Raw genomic sequence first — 20890 nt, 5'->3', positions numbered from 1 at the left:
TGGTGTCAGGCTCAGCAGCCATGATACACTGTGGTCAGTTTACAGAGGGGTGGGGAGAAACTGTCAGGATCAGACAGTTTTTTTTAGTTGTTAAAGAGTCCAAATGACACAGGACAAGCACTGTGTCATATAAAATGCTTTAAAGGAACAGGATCCATTTTTTTGGGGGGTTAACAAACGCTTTAAGTTCTTTTTCTTGCCCGGGATCCAAGCCTAGGCACCCTAGACCGCATGATTTGTGGTTACAATCATTACTGCATAGAGTCATTTATAAGATAAAATGGAGGAGCAAAAAGACTGTGCCAAGGTGAATAGATCGTTAAAAAAAAAAAAATTAGTATGTATAATGTAATGCTGCACCTATTTTGAGGAAACCCACTGCTAACCAAAATAAGGTAAAATCGATGTAATTATTTCCTTCTGCAAATGCTAGTTACTTGGTTGGCCTCTGACTTTAATACTTTTCGACAAAAATGCAGATTAGGAGTTCTAAATTTACTGGATGCATACTTGCTTTTGCTTTGTGTTTGAGAAAGTACTGATGCTAGAGACATCCAAGCAACTAATTAACATTTTGGCCTGGTTCACACTGGTACAATTTGAGATGTGATTTGAGATGTCAAATCGCATCTCAAATCAGCGGCATTTGCCGGCAATTGTACCGTCCTAATCGGTACGACGCCGCATCTGCGGCGCTGCACCGATTTCAAAAAGTAGTTCCTGTACTACTTTTTGCGATTTCGGCCCGCGATTTACATTGACATCTGTGCAGAAACCTGCACAGATGTCTCTGAAATCGCGGCCGAAATCGGGACTGCCAGCGGGAGTGAAATCCTGCAAGTTCAGCTGAAAAATTAGATGTTATTTTCCCAAGCCCCATCTTCTGCATCACTAAGATCAATGCAAAATTCCACAGATAACTTTTAACTTGCACAGGTCTGCATTATAGAAAGAAAAAAATATTTCAAAGCTAAATAATTTGCCCTTGGTGAATGGTACTGATATGTTCCAGCTACTGTATCTTTGTTAATCCTTATCCCTTCTTAGAATTTTAACGTATACCGTCCTTCTTTTCAGCATTACCGATAGAACATAGTTTAAATGCTGAGTGTTGTGCTATTTAAGATTTGCCGGTTCTATTTCAGTTTTCAATAGAGTATACATTGTACATTTAAAAACAGTGTTTATTATCGTCATGTGCATCTTAAATCATATATTGGACACATGACCTGCGGTGTAGCAGAATATTAAGTAGGCGAGAACAAATGAACCAGTCCCTTGAAACAATGGGCTATGTTGTTATGCCTCTAATTACCGACATCTTGGCTAGACAAGAAGCTCTTCCAGCAATCTGTAACACATCCAGGCTTACATGGGCCAGCAGGGGTGAACTATAGCATTATGCAGAAGTTGCACAACATTGGCATACTACTTAGATGGAAGACACAACAGAATCCAATTTTGTATACTAAGGTTGCTTGCTAAGAGGGATTTACTGCCTGTTCTCGGGCCCTGTGCTGCTGAAAGAAGGCCCATCAGTGGAGAGGGAAAGCCAGGATGATGGAAGTAAACACACAGTCATTAATGTCTAAACCACTGGCAACAAAAGTGAGTACACCTCTAAGTAAAAATGTCCAAATTGGGCCCAAAGTGTCAATATATTGTGTGACCACCATTATTTTCCAGCACTGCCTTAACCCTCTTGGGCATGGAGTTCACCAGAGCTTCACAGGTTGCCCCTGGAGTCCTCTTCCACTCCTCCATGACCTGGTGGATGTTGGAGACCTTGCGCTCCTCCACCTACCATTTGAGTATGCCCCACATAGGGTTTAGGTCTGGAGACATGCTTGGCCAGTCCATCACCTTTACCCTCAGCTTCTTTAGCAAGGCAGTGGTTGTCTTGGAGGTGTGTTTGTGGTCGTTATCATGTTGGAATACTGCCCTGCGGCCCAGTCTCCAAAGGAAGGGGATCATGCTCTGCTTTAGTGTGTGACAGTATGTTGGCATTCATGGTTCCCTCCTCACCTGGTTGCCATGACACATGCTTGACACCATCTGAACCAAATAAGTTTATCTTGGTCTTATCAGACCACAGGACATGGTTCCAGTAATCCATGTCCTTAGTCAGCTTGTCTTCAGCTAACTGTTTCCTGGGCTTTCGTGTGCATCATCTTTAGAAGACGCTTCCTTCTGGGACGACAGCCATGCACACCAATTTGATGCAGTGTGCGGCATATGGTCTGAGCACCGACAGACTGACCCCCACCCCTTCAAACTCTGCAGCAATGCTGGCAGCACTTATACATCTATTTCCCAAAGACAACCTCTGGTTTTGACGCTGAGCACGTGCACTCAACTTCTTTGGTCGACCATGGCGAGGCTTGTTCTGAGTGGAACCTGTTCTGTTAAACTGCTGTATGGTCTTGGCCACCCTGCTGCAGCTCAGTTTCATGGTATTGGCAATCTTCTTATAGCCTAGGCCATCTTTATGTAGAGCAACATTTTTTTTTCAGATCCTCAGAGAGTTCTTTGCCATGAGGTGCCATGTTGAACTTCCAGTGACCAGTATGAGAGAGTTGAGCCTCGTACACACGATCAGTCCATCCGATGAGAACGGTCTGATGGACCGTTGTCATCGGTTAACCGATGAAGCTAACTGATGGTCAGTCGTGCCTACACACAATCGGTTAAAAAAACAATCATGTCAGAACGCGGTGACGTAAATCACAACGACGTGCTGAAAAAAAACGAAGTTCAATGCTTCCAAGCATGCGTCGACTTGATTCTGAGCATGCGTGGATTTTTAACCGATGGTTGTGCCTACTACCGATCGGTTTTGACCTATCGGTTAGGAATCCATTGGTTAAAATTTAAAGCAAGTTGGCTTTTTCCTAACCGATGGTTAAATAACCTATGGAACCCGCACACGACCGGTTTTGACCGATGAAAACGGTCCATCAGACCATTGTCCTCTGTTTAACCTATCGTGTGTACGAGGCCTAAGAGTGATAACATACCTGCTCCCCATTCACACCTGAGACCTTGTAACACTAATGAGTCACATGACAACAGGGAGGGAAAATGGCTAAATGGGTCCAATTTGGACATTTTCACATAAGGGTATACTCACTTTTGTTGCCAGCGATTTAGACATTAATGGCTGTGTGTTGAGTTATTTTGAGGGGGCGGCAAATTTACACTGTTATACAAGCTGCACACTCACTACTTTACATTGCAGCTAAGTGTAATTTCTTCAGTGTTGTCACATGAAAAGATGTAATAAAATATTTACAAAAATGTGAGGAGTGTGAGATACTGTATATAATATTATTTTTCCAGGTAAAAAATGTGCATTTATTATTTTTTGTTGCAGGAGCCTGTAAGGCATTGCACCAGCAATCAGCAGATCGCTGGTGCCATGCACATGAAGGTCTCCTGGAGACCTGTCTGTGTACCCATACAGTACATCCCATATGGGCAAGCAGATACAGTGCAGGAATAATCAATAAAGTACCACGGTGCTCCACAGCGCTGTAGTTCATTGAGAACTACAAGCCAACAGCCGCAAAGGATGTCAGGGTTTGTAGTTCTTTCACATACAGAGCTGTGTGAATGAATGATGGGGCCATTTGGGCAGAGCCTCTCATGGCCCAGCTGATTTAAAAAGGTGACAACTATTGCAGGGAACTTCTCCCCATACTGCTGTCACAGGGAGGGGCATCGGACAGGTGGAAATGTAACATGTTCCCAAAGGTGAACTTATTCTTTAAAAAACATTTAAACATTTTAAATTGGGTACATTCATGAAACTCTACGTGACAAGCATACTGCATGTATGCTTAGGACAATCTGTGTATAACTGACTAATTCAAAAGTTTTGCACAACAGACAGTTTTCTGAGTAGCTTGGCACCTGCTAGCTGTAAGTGGTAAATACTAGTTATTTATGTGTAATGTTTCTCATCTACTTGTTAAAATGGTGTTTTACCTAAAGCTGAATAAGTTAATATTACTTTATATACACATGCCATTTAATAGCTGTGATTTTATTGTGAATTTATAGTTACTGGTAACATCACTGAAGCCTCGTACACACGGCCGGTTTTCCCATCGGGAAAACTGCCATGAGAGCTTTTGGCCGGGAAAACCAGTCGTGTGTATGCTCCATCGCAGTTTTCCTGACAGGAAACCCGTTTTTAACCAGGTGGTTTTCCTATGGGAAACACTGCGATGGAGCATACACACGGCCGGGATTCCCGACCAAACCTCTCATGGCAGTTTTCCTGTCGGGAAACCTGGTCGTGTGTAGGGGGAAAAAGTTACCAAGCAGGTTCTCAGTTTTGCCCTCAGGTTTCCCGGCGGACTTTTTACCGCTGGGAACCCGTACGTGTGTACGAGGCTTGAGAGGTTGGCAGTAGTGCCGGGGATGGCATACCCATAACGGTGAGAGCACAATAAGCATATAAAGGGCTTGTGAATGTCTCCTTTGCACAGAGATCCTCTGTATTCTGTTCCTGCCATGTGTAGCATGAGTCGCTACTGAAATTGTTGTTTAAGCAAGTCTGTCCTTCCATTTTGTAGATCAGCTGTTTGGGAATTGAGGAATCTGTGGATAGTGACCCCTGTAAGTTTGCACTAACATCCCGTGGTACAGATCGCAGTCTAGTGCGTTACATTCTGCAGGCCCCAACTGCTGAGATCAGACTGTCCTGGATCCATGACATTGGACAAATATTGGACAGCCAGCGAAACTTTCTCAATGGTGAGTGATAGTTGTGTTATAGATTTAAACTACATTAGGTGTGAGTGGCTCATCCATGCTGAGAAATAGCGATACTGAAGTCTATAAGCAAAATGAGGGTTAAAAAATAATTTAAGTAACAATATCAAATTCTGATATAGGCACTTTTGTTATGCAGAACTCTCAGCCTTATCTATTCTTGAAAGGCTGGTTGTACTTAATCAGGAAATGCAAATTACTTTCAGTCATCTTCCTTAAATCTAATATGTAAATGAGGATTCATGTGCAGTTTGATGTTTGGGCAGTATCAAATCTAAAATTACTTTATTATTTATAAGATGTTCCAGCTAAATCCTTAAAGACAAGCTACTTAAAGCAGTAGGAAATGTTTGCTCCATCGACAGGTTTTTAAAGATCCCTATGTAGGCGGTGGAGAAAAGCTGCCTCTTTGAACACAACAATGCTAATGGATTCTTCATAGGAAGATCAACCTAAACCATTGACATTGCAAGCACAGCTTAGGGGATCACTAAATTTAAATCAAAACAGTTGCCAAAAATTATATAAAAGATTTACTGATAAAATTATGAAATTAGAGATATGTGATATTATGTAAATGCTGTGCAGCCTATTTCTATTTTAGTTGCTATGTTAATCAAGTGGAGAGACCAAAAATAAAACTGTGTTTCTTTATCGTACATCACGGGACACAGAGCGGCATATTCATTACTATGTGGGTTATATGGAGTACCTTCAGGTGATGGACACTGGCAATCTCAAACAGGAAGTGCCCCTCCCTATATAACCCCCTCCCATAGGAGGAGTACCTCAGTTTTTTCGCCAGTGTCTTAGGTGTTGGTCATGGTTTAGCTTACCTCCACATCCTTGGGATTAAGGTGGGCTAACCGGTTCTGTCCAAAGGCCTCAGTGCTAAAGTGGTCAGCAACCGGACCCCAAACCATTGGGGTGTAGCCCATAATGCTTTCTGTTCAGAGAGCTGGACCCTGGGCCCAGAACTTAGAAACCTTTGGGGGCCTAATGTTTCTGTTGCCAGGGTGCTATATGGGCCCAGGACAGTGGCTCCTTCATAGGAACCCAGGGCCTGAAGGTCTAGACGCCACCCACGGAGATGGGGGAAGATTGGACCTCTTGCTGTGCAAAAGTCCTGCGGCATGGAGCAGGTAAGTATTGGGGGAGCTTGCGGAACTTGGTTCTTAGCAGGTTCCCTACAGGGGGTGCACAGGGGGACAGGCCTGGGTATGCTCTGCATTGGCAAGGAATCACTATGTCTATGAAAGAGACAGGATGATTCAATCTTTTTTCCCCAGTAAAATGTGACCTCCCTGGTAAGTGTTGCTTAGCTGGGCTGCTGGCGCTAGGTGTGGGATCTCTGTAAGGCCTTTTTCCCATGCTAAAAGGAGGTCTGTGACCTACCTAAGGGCTTACCTGCCTGGGTGCCTGCGCTGCTCCGTCCTCCTCCATGTGTGATAGCCCCCGCCGACGGGCGCGCGCGCGCGTGCCCGAGATATGAACGATTTTCGCGCCGTTTCCGTGGTAGGGGGCGCGTCCCTGTGGGCGGCGAATCACAAATAAAGGAAGGGGAGGCCCTTTCATTAGCTGCCAAGAGCTCAGTGTCATCCTGAGCTAGAGAAGAGGAGGACACAGAGCGGAGCACGCCGAGGACACCCGGTGGCGAAAGGAAGAATTGCAGTCTTTTCTAAGGACTGTCAAACCTACAGATAGGTTTTCTTTTCCTTTTTTTCAGCAGATGGCTATTGGCAATTCTTAGTGGGAGACAGAGTGGTTTCTTTTTCCTCTTCAAAAAAAAAAAAAAAGAGAAGAAGGGAAAGAACTGCTGATCTCCCTTATCAGTTTGGGCGTTAGTCTCTATCGTCCCAAACCGACAGATCCCCTTAGCTATGTCTGTGGCTGGGTGATAGCAGGTGTACCTCGGTATTGTACCATGCCTTCTGGGTCAGAGGGTACAAAGGGTGGGGATTCCCCCGCAAAATCCGAGGGCTCAGACACGGCTATGCCGCTGCTCTCCCCACAGGACATATCAGGGCACGCCTTGATGGGACCTGGGGGATCTGGTGCTGGGGCTGATCCAGGTCAGTCCAACCCCGGCTTTGTCACTGAGAGGGTTCTTGCTGTTTCTTTAGGTGAACTAGAGAAAAGAATGGCAAAAAGGATAGCTAAGGCTATATCGGGTAGAAAGCGGACTAGGTCTCCGTCACCCGAGCAAGAAGCCTCAGACACAGAGATCCTTTCCCTAGGGGAATTGGATAGACTTGACGCTTTGGACCAGGGTGGTTCAGAGATCGAGGATCTGGATACTGAGGGGTCTGGTTCAGCCTCCCAAGGGGAAAGTTTGTGGGTTCAGGCCTTAACGGACATGGTCCATGAGGCATTTAAGTTACCCATACCAGAACCTCAAGTATCGGCGGTTTCAGCTTTGGGCTCATTAAGAACGCCTCAAAGCAACGCAGTTTTCCCGATCCATCCTCTACTCGAGGAGGTCATGTTTCAGGATTGGATTAAGCCAGATAGAGTCTTTTTACCACCTAAAAAATTCTCTGTTTTATATCCTATGGAGGAGAAATTCTCCAAAAGGTGGGCGCCCCCGGCGGTGGACGCAGCCATCTCCTATGTGAACAAATCTTTAACTTGTCCGGTGGAAAACGTACAGGTGTTTAAGGATCCGGTTGATAAACGCTTGGAAACATTACTGAAAGCCTCCTTTACTTCAGCAGGGGCGATAGTTCAGCCCGCTGTGGCTGCTATTAGAATTACCCAAGCATTATCAGATAAGACTAAGCAAATGCTTAAACTTATCCCTGCCCAGCAGGCAGAGGAATTTTCGGATATACCGAGGGCTATACGCTTTACGGTGGATGCTATCAAGGACTCCATCCAGCAGGCATCACGTTTATCCTTATTTCTAATCCATATGAGAAGGCTCTTATGGTTGAAGAGTTGGGAGGCTGAGCCCCCATGCAAAAAGCTCCTGGTAGGGTTTCCCTTCCATGGAGGACGACTCTTCGGAGAGGATCTGGATAGATATATTCAGACTATATCAAGCGGCAAAAGCACTCTCTTGCCAGTCAAGAAGAAAGCCCGAGGGCCCGCGTTTAAGCGCCAGCCCTCCCCGGGACAGGGGCCCTCTAATACCAGACAGTATCGACGGCCTCCTGCAAGATCAGGCTTTAACAATAAGCCACAAGGCCAAGCCACTGGGGGCAAGAAGCAGTGGTACCGCAAGCCTGCGAAGCCAGCCCCCAAGTCGGCCTTATGAAGGGGCGCTCCCACCCACGATGGTGGGGGGAAGGCTACGTCTCTTTGCAGAAGTTTGGGAGGCCAGCATTCCCGACTGCTGGGTACGGTCTTCCGTGGCCACGGGCTACAAACTGTAATTTTCAAAATTCCCTCCTCCTCATTTCCAGGAGTCAAGAGTACCAGGCGACCCGGTGAAGGGAGCCGCGTTGATGGCGGCATTGAATCATCTGCTGTTCCAGAAGGTGATAGTAGAAGTACCAGTCCAGGAACAGGGATTGGGGTTCTACTCCAACCTGTTTATCATCCCAAAGCCCAACGGCGATCTCAGGCCAATTTTGGACTTAAAGGGAGTAAATGCGTACCTAAAGGTCCGCTCATTCCGGATGGAAACTATTCGGTCAGCTGTCGCCGTGCTCCAGAAGGACGACTTCATGGCGTCTATAGACATAAAGGATGCTTACCTTCATGTGCCAATTTTTCAGCCACATCAGGTATTTCTACGCTTCTCGGTGGCTCAGCGTCATTTCCAATTTGTGGCGCTCCCCTTCGGGTTGGCTACGGCCCCCCGGGTATTCACGAAGGTCCTAGCCCCAATCCTAGCCAATCTAAGGACCCAAGGGGTCACGGTCCTGGCTTACCTGGACGACCTCTTGGTCGTAGACCACTCGTCTCCTGGCCTGGAACGAGCAGTCGCCCTCACGGTTCAGTACCTCGAGAGGTTCGGCTGGGTCCTAAATCGAGACAAATCAGCATTTCGGCCCACAAGGCAGCTGGAATATCTCGGCATGAGATTGGATACAGAACAACAGAAGGTGTTCCTACCTCTATTAAAGGTCAAGGCCATCAAAGAGCTAATACAAATAGTGCTGAGCAAGAGAAAGCCAACTGTTCGCCTATGTATGCGGCTACTAGGCAAGATGGTGGCCACATTCGAGGCGGTACCGTACGCTCAGAGCCACACTCGCATCCTGCAGGCAGCCATCCTGTCAGCATGGAGCAAGAGGCCTCAGGCCTTGGAGATTCCTTTGCAACTCTCACCAAGAGTCCGGCAAAGTCTATCTTGGTGGTTAAACCCTCAGAATCTCCTGAAGGGAAAGACGTTCAGTCCTGTGACCTGGAAGATAGTAACCACAGACGCCAGCCTGATCGGCTGGGGAGCAATTTTGGATGGTTGCACTCGCCAGGGCACTTGGGCAGCGGCAGAGAAGCAGTTGCCCATCAATATCTTGGAGCTCAGAGCTGCTCGATTAGCCCTCAGGGCTTGGACGTCCAAACTGCAGGGGTTCCCGGTGAGAATACAATCGGACAATGCCACGGCGGTGGCATACATAAATCACCAAGGGGGAACCAAGAGTCAAGCCGCTCAGAGAGAAGTGAGCTTGATTTTCTTGTGGGCAGAAGCCCATGTGCCCTGCATATCGGCTATATTCATTCCCGGAGTGGACAACCTACAGGCAGACTTCTTAAGTCGCCAGACTCTGTTGCCGGGGGAGTGGTCTCTGCATCCACAGGTCTTTCAGACACTCTGCCAGAAATGGGGAGTGCCGGACGTGGATATCATGGCATCGAGACTAAACAAGAAGCTCGACAGGTTCATGTCCCGCACAAGGGATCCCAGAGCCTGCGGAACCGATGCGTTAGTTTGCCCTTGGCATCAGTTCAAACTTCTTTATGCATTTCCCCCGCTCCAGTTACTACCCCGCCTGCTGCGCAGGATCAGGGTGGAGCACATACCAGTCATCCTGGTAGCTCCAGCATGGCCCAGAAGGGCATGGTATTCACTAATCCTAAAGATGGTAGTGGGAGACCCTTGGACTCTTCCTCTACGGCCAGACCTGCTATCGCAAGGTCCGATCCTCCACCCTGCCTTACGGCATCTAAATTTGACGGCCTGGAAGCTGAATCCCTGATTCTCAGGGGTAGAGGTCTGTCTCAGGAAGTAATCTCTACCCTAATCAGAGCCAAGAAACCGGTCTCTAGGGTGATTTATTACAGGGTCTGGAAGGCCTATGTAGGCTGGTGTGAGTCCAAGCGATGGCTTTCTCGCAAGTTTACCATCGATAGAGTATTAAGTTTTCTCCAGCTAGGAGTGGATAAAGGACTGGCATTAAGCACAATCAAGGGACAGATTTCAGCTTTGTCAGTATGGTTTCAGCGGCCGCTGGCCACCCACTCGCTAGTTAAGACCTTCCTTCAAGGGGTCTTACGTATTAATCCTCCAGTTAAATCCCCGCTTTGTCCGTGGGATTTAAATCTTGTTCTGTCAAGTTTACAGAAACAACCTTTTGAGCCGTTGGCTGAAATTCCTTTGGTTTTACTGACAAGGAAGTTAGTATTTTTGGTCGCCATGGTTTCCGCCAGAAGAGTATCGGAACTGGCAGCCTTATCCTGTAAGGAACCATATCTTATTTTACATAAGGACAAGGTCGTTCTCCGCCCTCATCCTTCCTTCCTACCGAAGGTTATATCCAGTTTTCATCTAAACCAGGATTTGGTATTACCATCCTTCTTCCCTAAACCTACTTCCAGAAAGGAAGGGTTGCTGCATACCTTGGATATTGTCAGGGCCATGAAGGCCTATCTTAAAGATACAGAGAAGATCCGGAAAACAGATGTGTTGTTCATTTTACCGGATGGGCCCAAGAAGGGGCAGGCAGCTGCAAAATCCACCATCTCGAGATGGATTAAACAGTTAATCACTCAGGCCTACGGCTTGAAAGGGTTGCCTCCTCCGTTATCATTAAAGGCTCATTCTACTAGGGCCATGGGCGCCTCCTGGGCAGCACACCACCAGATCTCTATGGCTCAAGTTTGCAAGGCGGCAACCTGGTCTTCTGTCCACACGTTTACAAAATTCTACCAGTTGGACGTAAGAAGGAATACTGATACAGCCTTTGGGCAGGCAGTGCTGCAGGCTGCAGTTTGAGACCCTCGGATTCCGGGGGCTCCCTTTTGAGTTAAATTTAAAAATTATTTTTCTCAACTAAGTTGGATTTATTATGATTTGAGTATATCTCTAAATTAAATCCTTTTGTCTTGGGAAGATGTTCTCCCTCCCCTCATTGTAAGCATTGCTTTGGGACATCCCACATAGTAATGAATATGCCGCTCTGTGTCCCGTGATGTACGATAAAGAAAAAGGGATTTTTAATACAGCTTACCTGTAAAATCTTTTTCTTGGAGTACATCACGGGACACAGAGCTCCCACCCCTCTTTTGGGGACCATTTTGGGAGGCATACTGCTTGCTACAAAACTGAGGTACTCCTCCTATGGGAGGGGGTTATATAGGGAGGGGCACTTCCTGTTTGAGATTGCCAGTGTCCATCACCTGAAGGTACTCCATATAACCCACATAGTAATGAATATGCCGCTCTGTGTCCCGTGATGTACTCCAAGAAAAAGATTTTACAGGTAAGCTGTATTAAAAATCCCTTTTTTTTCTACATAATTGTTAAAGCGGAGGTCCCACAAAAAAAAAAATTAAAAGCCAGCAATCTATCGTCTCTCCGCTGCCCCTGCTGCCATCCTCGGTGAGGGAATCAGGAAGTGAAGGGTTGCGAGTGGCACGGCGCATCCTCACTGGTCCCCACTGTCTCCTGGGACCTGTGTGTTTCCCAGAAGACAGCGGGGGGAGACGCGAAGGGGCGTGACTCCCACGGGAGTCTATTCCCGGAAGTGGGTGCAAATACCTGTATTATACAGGTATCTGCACCACCCTCCCCCTGAAAGGTGCCAAATGTGACACCGGGGGGTTCTGAAAAGCGGAGGTTCACTTTTTGTGTGGACCTCTACTTTAAATAAGGAAAACTGCTGTATGTTCTAAAACAATGCACTTTGTTAAAGTGTCTGCCATATAAAAAAAGAAACACCAACCCTTCCTACAACCTTAACACTAACCCTCCCTGTAACCCTGACACCAACCTTCCATTTAACAAATGTAGTTCCTTTAGGATCCTTTGCCCCATAGACTAACAGATGCTTTCTAATCCAAATGAGCTATGCTGAACAAACTACTGCAAATGCACACAAAATTTTGTATACAAAGATGATCAGACTGTGTTACATAGAGGCTTATTCTGTGCATTTTGCAAGCATTTTGGCTGTGAATCTCTGTACATTTTGTAGAAACTGGCTCAAGAAAAGCAGCTAGTCTCAGTCTTGAATATGACAGAATCACATACAGTTATTCATGTTGTATGTGACAGGATGATGAATAGAAAAATAAAAATGTGTCAGATTAGGTAGAAAAGGAAAATGATATACCTGTGATAATGGTGAATAAATCACACCTGTGTCTTTTCCCAGCACTTCAATCACCTATTGAGTACCAACGAAGAGAAAGCAAATCCAACAGTCTTGGAAGATCAACCAACAGTCACACAATAGAATCTACCCGTGGCGGTCTCAGACCCCATTCCTCTGCTTCTATGGATAGAAACAAATTGCCCAACCTCAAATCCTACAATACTTCTCTGCCCTCCCTTTTTTTACCAAGCAACTCTAGAGAGAGTCGAAACAAGGTAAGCCCAGGGATTTATGCCTCTAGATAGATTCCTGCTATTATTAAAGTGATACTAAAGTCTCATTTTTTTCTCCTATAAAAATAACAAACATGTTATACTTACGTGGCCTGTGCAGTGGTTTTGCACAGAGCAGCCCAAATTCTCCTCTTCTCGGGTCCCAGCTTGCTACGGGGGGCACCCTGAGCTGACCCGCAGCTCCATGTGTCCATTCAGACATGGAGTGACAGCCTGGCCCTGCCCCTCTCTCTCTCCTCATTGGCTCAGTGACTTTGATTGACAGCAATGGGAGCCAATGGCACTTTGCTGCTGTCTCAGCCAATGAGGCAGGTAAGACCAGACAACCGAATGTCTCGTGTAACATCGCTGGATCGAGGTGGGGCTCAGGTAAGTATTAGGGGTGCTGAGGGCGGCTGCTGGACACAGAAGGTTTTTTAACTTAATGCATAGAATGCATTAAGATAAAAAAACCTTCTGCCTTTACAACCACTTTAATGTTAGGGTTAAAGTAAAAGCTGTTTCTAATTGGAGGAACAGGGTAAAAGAGAAGTATAATACTGAGACATCCAGAGGAGAAGATTGCGAGGCTAATCTAAGTAATGACTGGACATACAGTTTATGTTTATATTTAACATTAGTGGTAGATTTAAAATCAGAAAAATATTGTTTCTTAAAAGATTTTTGTGGAATAATGGTTTAAAGTTTACTTTTTCATATTATGCTAAAACTTTTAATGTATTGGTTCCCACGGTAGTTGCTGCCCTTATTGGCAGAATTTATAGAAAAATGGAGTGTATAGCACCAGTTAGATACTTTCTTTTATTGTGTATCTTAAACAAAAAAAAATATAACATACATACTTTTGTACACAGCATCATTTCTCATCAGCCTTTTCATCAGGTTGATGAGCCTAATGCCGTGTACACACGATCAGGCTTCTGCCCGACCAAATGCACATCGGAATTCCATCGGAGTAAAATAGAACATGTTCTATTTCTAAACGCCGATGGAATTCCTCGGGAAAAAAGTCATGGTCTGAATTTCCGATGGAAAAAGTCAGTCTGACTTTTTTCATCTGAAAAAACGATCATGTGTACGCGGCATTACTCTTTATCAAGAGCAAAATATGTGATAAGTGTGTTTTCAGATCTAAAATTGGGGGTCCTAGAATCCCTTTTTGGGATTCTCAGTTTATCAAATATTGGGTTCTAATGGCAACCACATATTTTGCTACTCTTAAAACAATAGCAAACTGCTAGGGTCTACATAAACACCATTTGCTTGTGGCCTGATCACAAAAACGCAAGAAATTCTGATAATTTACCATCAATGTTGCTAGTTTAGTGCTTCTAATTTTGTTGTTTATAATTTTACAGGTTCACCCCCCTCGAAAGAGTTCACACTCAGATGTCCTCCCCCCAGCAACCCTGACCCCAGCACACATCAACCTTAATTTAAACCATTATCCAGAGTCCTCCACCTCTACTGTGTCCAATGGAACCCCACAAAGTGACCCTACCAGTCGTGTAAGAATACATTATTGCTGTTAGAAAAATGAAAGTACAGGATAGGTAACTGGAGAATTGCATTGGGGATCTACAAGCTGTGTCTTGTCATGTCATGCTAGTCAGTCCAATAGTAATCTGGAAAACGTTGCCTTTAAGTTTTAGTATAGGCAAAATTAAAAAGAAATACATACTGTATATGATGCAGTCTTTACATTTTTGAAATTCTTATTTTGTTTCAACTTTTTTCTATAGATAGAAAATAACAATATATATATTACTTTTTATGTAACATAATGACTAGCTTATCGCCAAATCAATAGGGGTGCATAGCTGAAACATAAAAAATGCTCTAGCCCATAAGTGGTATACAGGTATGAGAGCTGAACTGGTTAAAAAAAGTGTTAACTGGTCATGCTCTTCAATGTTTTTTTTTTTTACTTAAATTGTGTTACAGGAGGAACTTAAAAAATAAATAAATACTGGGGTTAATGCTAGTGCAGACTACATCATATGTCATTTCTGAATTTGCATTTAGTTTTCCTAACTCCACTAGTTGTAAGTGGATTGATTGCTTTTTTGTTTTTTTATACAAGAGCTCCAAAGTGTTTTGTGTTGTAATGATGATCTTAATCTAGATCTTGAGACACTTCTACAATGAATACTTGATCAGGTCAAAAAGCTGATATCTATCAAGCACAGTATAACAATGAATAGTTATTTTTTATCAAAAATACTATGAACCATGTTTACAAGTAGGGACCTTGAATCTCCAGATTCCCTGTACAGTTCTGTTTGTAGCCATTGTGTTCAGTGCTTTTGTGTTGAAGTGCTGCCATGCCATGGATAATGGTTGCTGGCTGCCCAAAACTGAAAGGCAGTACATCATAGAAAACACTGGTACATGCAGTATCAGGTTTGACCAGCTGGTGGTGCTGCAGATGAAACCTGTAAGTGCAGTTGTGAATGTAAGGTAAGCTGTGTTTCGCCACATTAAAGGTCATAAGTAACTGGGAGATTTCCAGTTTTACTAAAAAAATACTCTTTCAGAAGAGTAGCAGGATGCTGATCATAGATGGATCTGACCAAGCTAAGGTAGTCCATACTTAAAAAAAAATATTTTTATTTTAACAACACACACCATACACAAAGCATGAATTGTACACAGTATCCAGTATACAGTAGGTATAAATAAGTGGTGCCATTTTTTTCATCTCTTCATAAAGAGGAAACCTATGTGAGTGTTTTTCATTTGTAAATAAGTGTTTATCAGATTAAAGGAAAATCAGACCAACCCCTAAACACTTTGAGACATTATTATTATTATACAGGATTTATATAGTGCCAAACAGTTTGCGCAGAGCTTTACAATGTTAGGGCAAATAGTACAGTTACAATACAATTCAATTCAGGAGGAATCAGAGAGCTTACAATCTAAAAAACATAAGGATTGCTTATATTTAATATTTGTAACCTATATGTAGCCCTACCCCTGAAGGAGCTGCTGGTTTGTTTTTTGGGTGGCATGTTACCTCGTGGCTCCTCCGCCGTCTAGGGGTGTATAGTGAAAGCAGCAGTAACGGAATGTCTACGACGGGTGTCTTTTTCTGTGCTCTTTATTACCCAGCCGGGTAAAAACTATAAAACTTGCGGTGAAGAGTAAAGATGCAGTAGAAGGAAAAACAGCAGACTCAGGCGTGACAATAAGGAAACAGTCCTGCTTCCATCAACACTTTGTTTTCTTCGCCACTCCAGCCAGAGTGGGTATAGTGTACCTGGACAGGCCTCTCACTGACCTGGCAGCCAGATTATCACTCGGAACTTCAAGGGAAAAGTCTCTGCCACAGACCCTCCTTAGAATTGAGATAGCGGAGATAATCCTGCTTGATAGACTTTGCGCCTGGATCTCCTTCAGGTAGTTTGCAGTTAGGTTACGACTGATAGGTGACCAACGTTCAGCCTTTCAGTACCCGGTTACCTTGATCCCCGGTGGATTGTCGAGACCCTATTGGATCGTCAGCCTCTCTTGGCTCTCCTCAGGTGTACTTCCCACCGAACAGCTTCCTCTCAAAGGAACCATGCTTGGGATCTTCTCAGGATTGGGGACCCAGTCGATCACTGGGGCCCAGCCACAGCTCAAATGTTCCAGACCAACGTGGTCCCGGAACCAGGAGGCCACTTCGCTGGGGCGCCGTGATGTGGTCATCCTAAAGGTGGGTGCCACACTGGAAGAAGAACCCAGACCAAATGGCATCTGTCCCATAAATACCCTCCCCCAGCATGCACAAGAAGAAAACCCCTCCTGATAGGCTGGTGGGGAAAAGCACCCAAACCTCGACTTCACTGCTGCCACCTGTCGTTCTGGGGTGGGATCAGCACCCCAGAAGCGACAGAATGAGCACACAGCACAGCCAAGCTGAGACAGAGACCCAAATTCAAGCAAATCAGCCTGGTCAGAGCTAACTAACTCTCTGACCCCCTATAAATTTAAATTAGCACCGGTTTTTAGAAGTAACCAGGCGCTACACATATATTGAATATGGTACCTTTTTGGTGTAAAGTGGAATAATAGTTTCTCATCATATAAAATATTCAACACTTTACCTGCAAAGTTAGTTACGGTAGGCTTAAAGGTTAGCATATCTGCCTCGCAGCAGTGAGGCTCCTGGTTTAAATCCCAGTCAGGAAACTCTCTGGATGGAGTTTGCTCTCCCTAAGACACACTCCCAAGACTTGCTGGCAGGTTAGCTGGCTATTCAATTGGGCGTCTAAACTGGCCCCAGTACCTTGGATTGTAAGCTCCTTGAGAGCAGGAACTGATGTGAATGTACAGTATGTAGAGCACTTAATACATTTGGCACTATATAATATTTATAATAATTTCAGATAGTCACAAAAAGTATTTTCATTGTGTTCATGTATGTTCTTATTTTATGGACTCATTCGCATGGACACTTAGGCCCTTGCAATGGCCGGAGCCGTTTGCCTAAATTTTTTCCCACAACTGAGGTGTGTGCAGGCGGTCCTCACTTGGTTGTGCAGGTGAGTCTACAAAGCTGATACATAGCCATTCAATTTATTTGGGCTGCCTGCACACTTTTCAACTGTAAGAAAAATAAGTAGCTAATATGTGCCCATGTGAATGAGCTCTATCTGATTAACATTTTGTTCATGAAGTAAGCCCTATTCTTTTTCTTTGTCCTCCAGAAACTGAGCACATTGGGTCGAGAACTCCCTGGCTACTCCTCTATCGCTGATGAAATGGGTGTACCTGTCCCCCGGCTGGCCAAGCTGGATGAGGATGAACTTTGAACTTTGGCCAAGTGTACAGGGTTGACTTATTTAAATCATCTTGGCGTTTCCAGGTTGCAGCTGTTGTCTGAGACCGGTGGATAGAAGGCTTCTGTGCTTGGATAAACCATGAGAGAAGGGAACATACCTTTATGCCTTTTTATCCACACCCAACACAGTCTGCAGTGTGATGCCTGCTCTATGAGGAGCAATGTTTATATGAGATATGAGGACTTTGAGCTCCAGAACTGCTGGGAGACTTTATGGTGTTCACTTTTTGTCCACTATGTTCTCAAACAACTAAAGACTTGATTTAAACCTGACTTGAGAGAGACTGAAGGAAACAAGTGGAAGTGAAACTTGTCACACTTTGATAATGGATGAAAATGAAGAATTGTATTTTCCCATCCTTAGATAAACATCTAACCATTTCACCCATCCACAGATTCTGCAAAGAACCATCTTCACGTTTCGACTCTTTACTTGACAATCACGAAGCTCAGTGGAATGGAAAGGATTTTACTGTCACATGCTTAGGGCTCTGTAAAAGCAGTCTGGGTGACATATGTATGCAAGAGCTTATTAAATTAATCAAACTGGGGAGTCCTTTTGTGCATTGAATTAGGCGTGGGCCTTATCTTTTCTGCATTGAAGGTGCTATGATGTATGATGGATGACTGCGCCTCAATAGCAAAATTACTTTTGCCCTTTTGTGTTCACTAAATCTACATCACATAGGGAATCTGTTAGGAAAGCATGATATCATAACATTTTCCATTTGGGTCTTCAGAGACAAGTATTTTACTTTGTGACATACTGCATATCATAATCCCACTACAGAAGCCTGTGTCATCCAAAAAATTATTGCTAGTAAAAACTACTTTCAAAGCTCATGGCAAAAGTTTTCCAGCTGCATATGCATGTATTTTTTATCATACATTTCACAGATGCTGCAATGATAAATCACTAAACAATCATAAAGGGTCTTTTAGACATGTCCCTTGTGCACTGAGTGCCCAGTCTTTTGCGACCCATACAGTGGCGGCCGGTCCTCAAGGGGCGCAGGGGCACTTCCCCCCAGCTCGCACTATCTACGCGGCCCTGCACCGGACCAATATGTTTCTATCGGGTTCGCCACCCCCCTCACAGGCACGTGACCACATGCTGAGGCCCCAATTGGCCAGTTTTACATATTTACTTGGGGCTCAGTGCTCTGTTCCCTAACCCCTCCCACCCTGCAATGCCAACGAATCAGCATCAGCCATTCAAAGAGATGTCAACCTTTTCATAACTGACAGGTCAGCCGAGCGAGTGAGGCGGTGGGGAGCAGTGATGGAGTGTCAGGGAGAGGAGCACCTCTGGCCGGAAACCTGACTTAACTCTTTGTGTGCCCGCTGCTGTCAGCGAGACTGGGAAGAGAGGGAGGGCAGGGGGGTCATGTGACTAGTGCCAGTCATGAGGAGAGTCATGTGACTCAGCGATGGGCACAGTTAGACTAATGGCAGTACTGTGTACATGGAGGAAGGATTAGAGATGACAGGGATGGAGAGCGAGGGAGGGAGAGACTGAAGGAGCAGCCTTTACAGACAGTCTAGGGGAGCTTCAACTTAGGGTGAGTGTGGTCTTGGAGGGGGTCACTTGTGCCCTCCCAAAATCCTCCAGGACCAACCACCACTGGACCCACAGTACTAGTTACTTAGATCACTACAGCTGTAGTTATGCTTTTGGGCAGATGCTGTGTTTTAATAGGCAGAAAATGACTACCTATTAAATTGTCTTTTTTGAGTTATTAGATTCTAGCTGCCATGTAAAATAAAGCAGCTTAGAAAGTAACAACAGTTACCTTTTTGTATCTATTGGCAGGCCTTCTTTACTCCCTTTTCACAACTCTCTATCCTATTATCGCCTCGTTATTACACAAAATGTCTAAGGATCTTGTGTCATAGCAACCAAAAGAACAGTCTACAAGTGCAGTCCTTGTAAAGTTTATTGCACTGAATTTTACTTTTTTTTTTTTATGTATCATGACCTGCAACTACAACACACCTATGATTCTTGTGCAACATGTGTATATTCACACATCACAGAGCTCCATCGGTGGTTTGTGTCTTTCAATGTAGGTTTTATCTAGAATCGGGTTACTCCTCTCTTGGGAATATATAAAATACTTACAAGGCTCTACACAGGCTTAATAATGGCTTCAGTTTCTCAGCATGCTTTACTTGCTGTTCTTACATCCCCTGTATTACAGTGGGTTCACTGGTATACACTTCAAATGTGTTGCATCAGATCCTAAGTGATATGTTTACAATTCAATGCTTATGTAATGTTGGTGATGTTTTCTATATGTATGTATAAATCATGTAGTTATATCAGTCTATATTATGACCAGGCATTGTATATATGATCACCCAGGATTATAATAGGTATGATATTAGTAATTACAGCTATTTCTAATTGTTGGAAAAGTGTTGTATAAAAAAAAAATATAGAAAAAAAAAAGAAAAAAACTATAAATGATTTTGTTACTATCCCAAAGGTATCACAGTTGGGATTGCTATTGATCAAGGCTCCAATCTGTTAGGAATGAAAAAGAATGAATGCAGTTGCCAAATACACAGGTAACAATAATCCAAAGGTTACAGGGGGGCTGTAAATGGGCCAAATGCCCACAGACCATTCCTATATTGACAAATTAGAGGCAGCGGTATGAGGATGAAAGGGTCTTCTTAATTGCTTCCCGTTAGATAATAGTACAGTAAGTGCTCAGTATCCACAAAGATACTTATTGATCTTTATGGACATATCAACAGTTGTTTCATAGGTTTTAGTTCAATGTTTTTCAGAGAAGAAAAGGTGCTTAGAAGTGCTGTATTATCATCTGTATTTTTCTCATCGTGCATTCTCAGTGTAGTGTTCAACTCCCGTTGCCATTCAACTCTGGGCTAAAATAGCAGAACTGCCATAGTTACAATAGCCACCTACATTAGGTGATTGTTGGCCTAGGACACTATTTTTTACATTATGAAAATTTTGATTAGTCCTTATGTAATCTGCTATATTAGATCCCCCACCTGGTGGTGAGGGCTACTGCTAAGGGTTTGTGAAATGGGTTGTTGAATATGGAACCTAAAACCTGGATGACACTTTTAGTTTTCTTTGTGCCCTTATTTACAACTAGGCCTATACCTTTTTCGAGATTATTCAGTAAAGAAAGTCATATATTTATCTGCTGCAGCTGATAACAGTTGGCTGGATGCATTTATAGAAGACTGGTAGGCGTCTTTAAAATATTCTGGTAACATAACCAGCACCAGAAGATATTTAAAGGTCACCCACTGCCCCTGCACCTCTCCATTTTCCAGTGCCAAGACCTACAGTGTTACATCTGTATTGCAGTACTGTTCACGGTGAACCTGATAATGTGCTAGTTCATCCACTCACATCTGATAATCTACAAAGGTGGTATGTGTAACAATGGGAGAATTGTTGTAATGCTGTTCACAATATCATTGGGTTAGTAGACCCTTTACGCACCTATAACAAAGGGACTATG

The 20890-nt window shown here is 44.2% G+C and overlaps 1 protein-coding gene across 2 annotated transcripts in view; it reads left to right on the top strand.

Annotated features, from left to right (window-relative positions):
• The window catches only part of ARHGEF25 (Rho guanine nucleotide exchange factor 25), a 439794-nt gene extending 421839 nt beyond the window's left edge, over positions 1-17955 (top strand). For both annotated transcript variants that reach the window (XM_040340892.1, XM_040340893.1), the window contains 4 exons: positions 4581-4761; positions 12324-12538; positions 13915-14064; positions 17251-17955. In XM_040340892.1, the coding sequence (XP_040196826.1) occupies positions 4581-4761; positions 12324-12538; positions 13915-14064; positions 17251-17355 (651 nt within the window). In that variant the 3' untranslated portion in view covers positions 17356-17955. The remainder of the gene's footprint in view (positions 1-4580; positions 4762-12323; positions 12539-13914; positions 14065-17250) is intronic.
• Positions 17956-20890: the final 2935 nt, after the last annotated feature.

This window comes from Rana temporaria, chromosome 2, assembly GCF_905171775.1.
Source record: "Rana temporaria chromosome 2, aRanTem1.1, whole genome shotgun sequence".
NCBI lineage: Eukaryota > Metazoa > Chordata > Amphibia > Anura > Ranidae > Rana > Rana temporaria.
The sequence above is the reverse complement of the archived record's forward strand: the minus strand, read 5'-3'. Positions and strand labels throughout refer to the sequence as shown.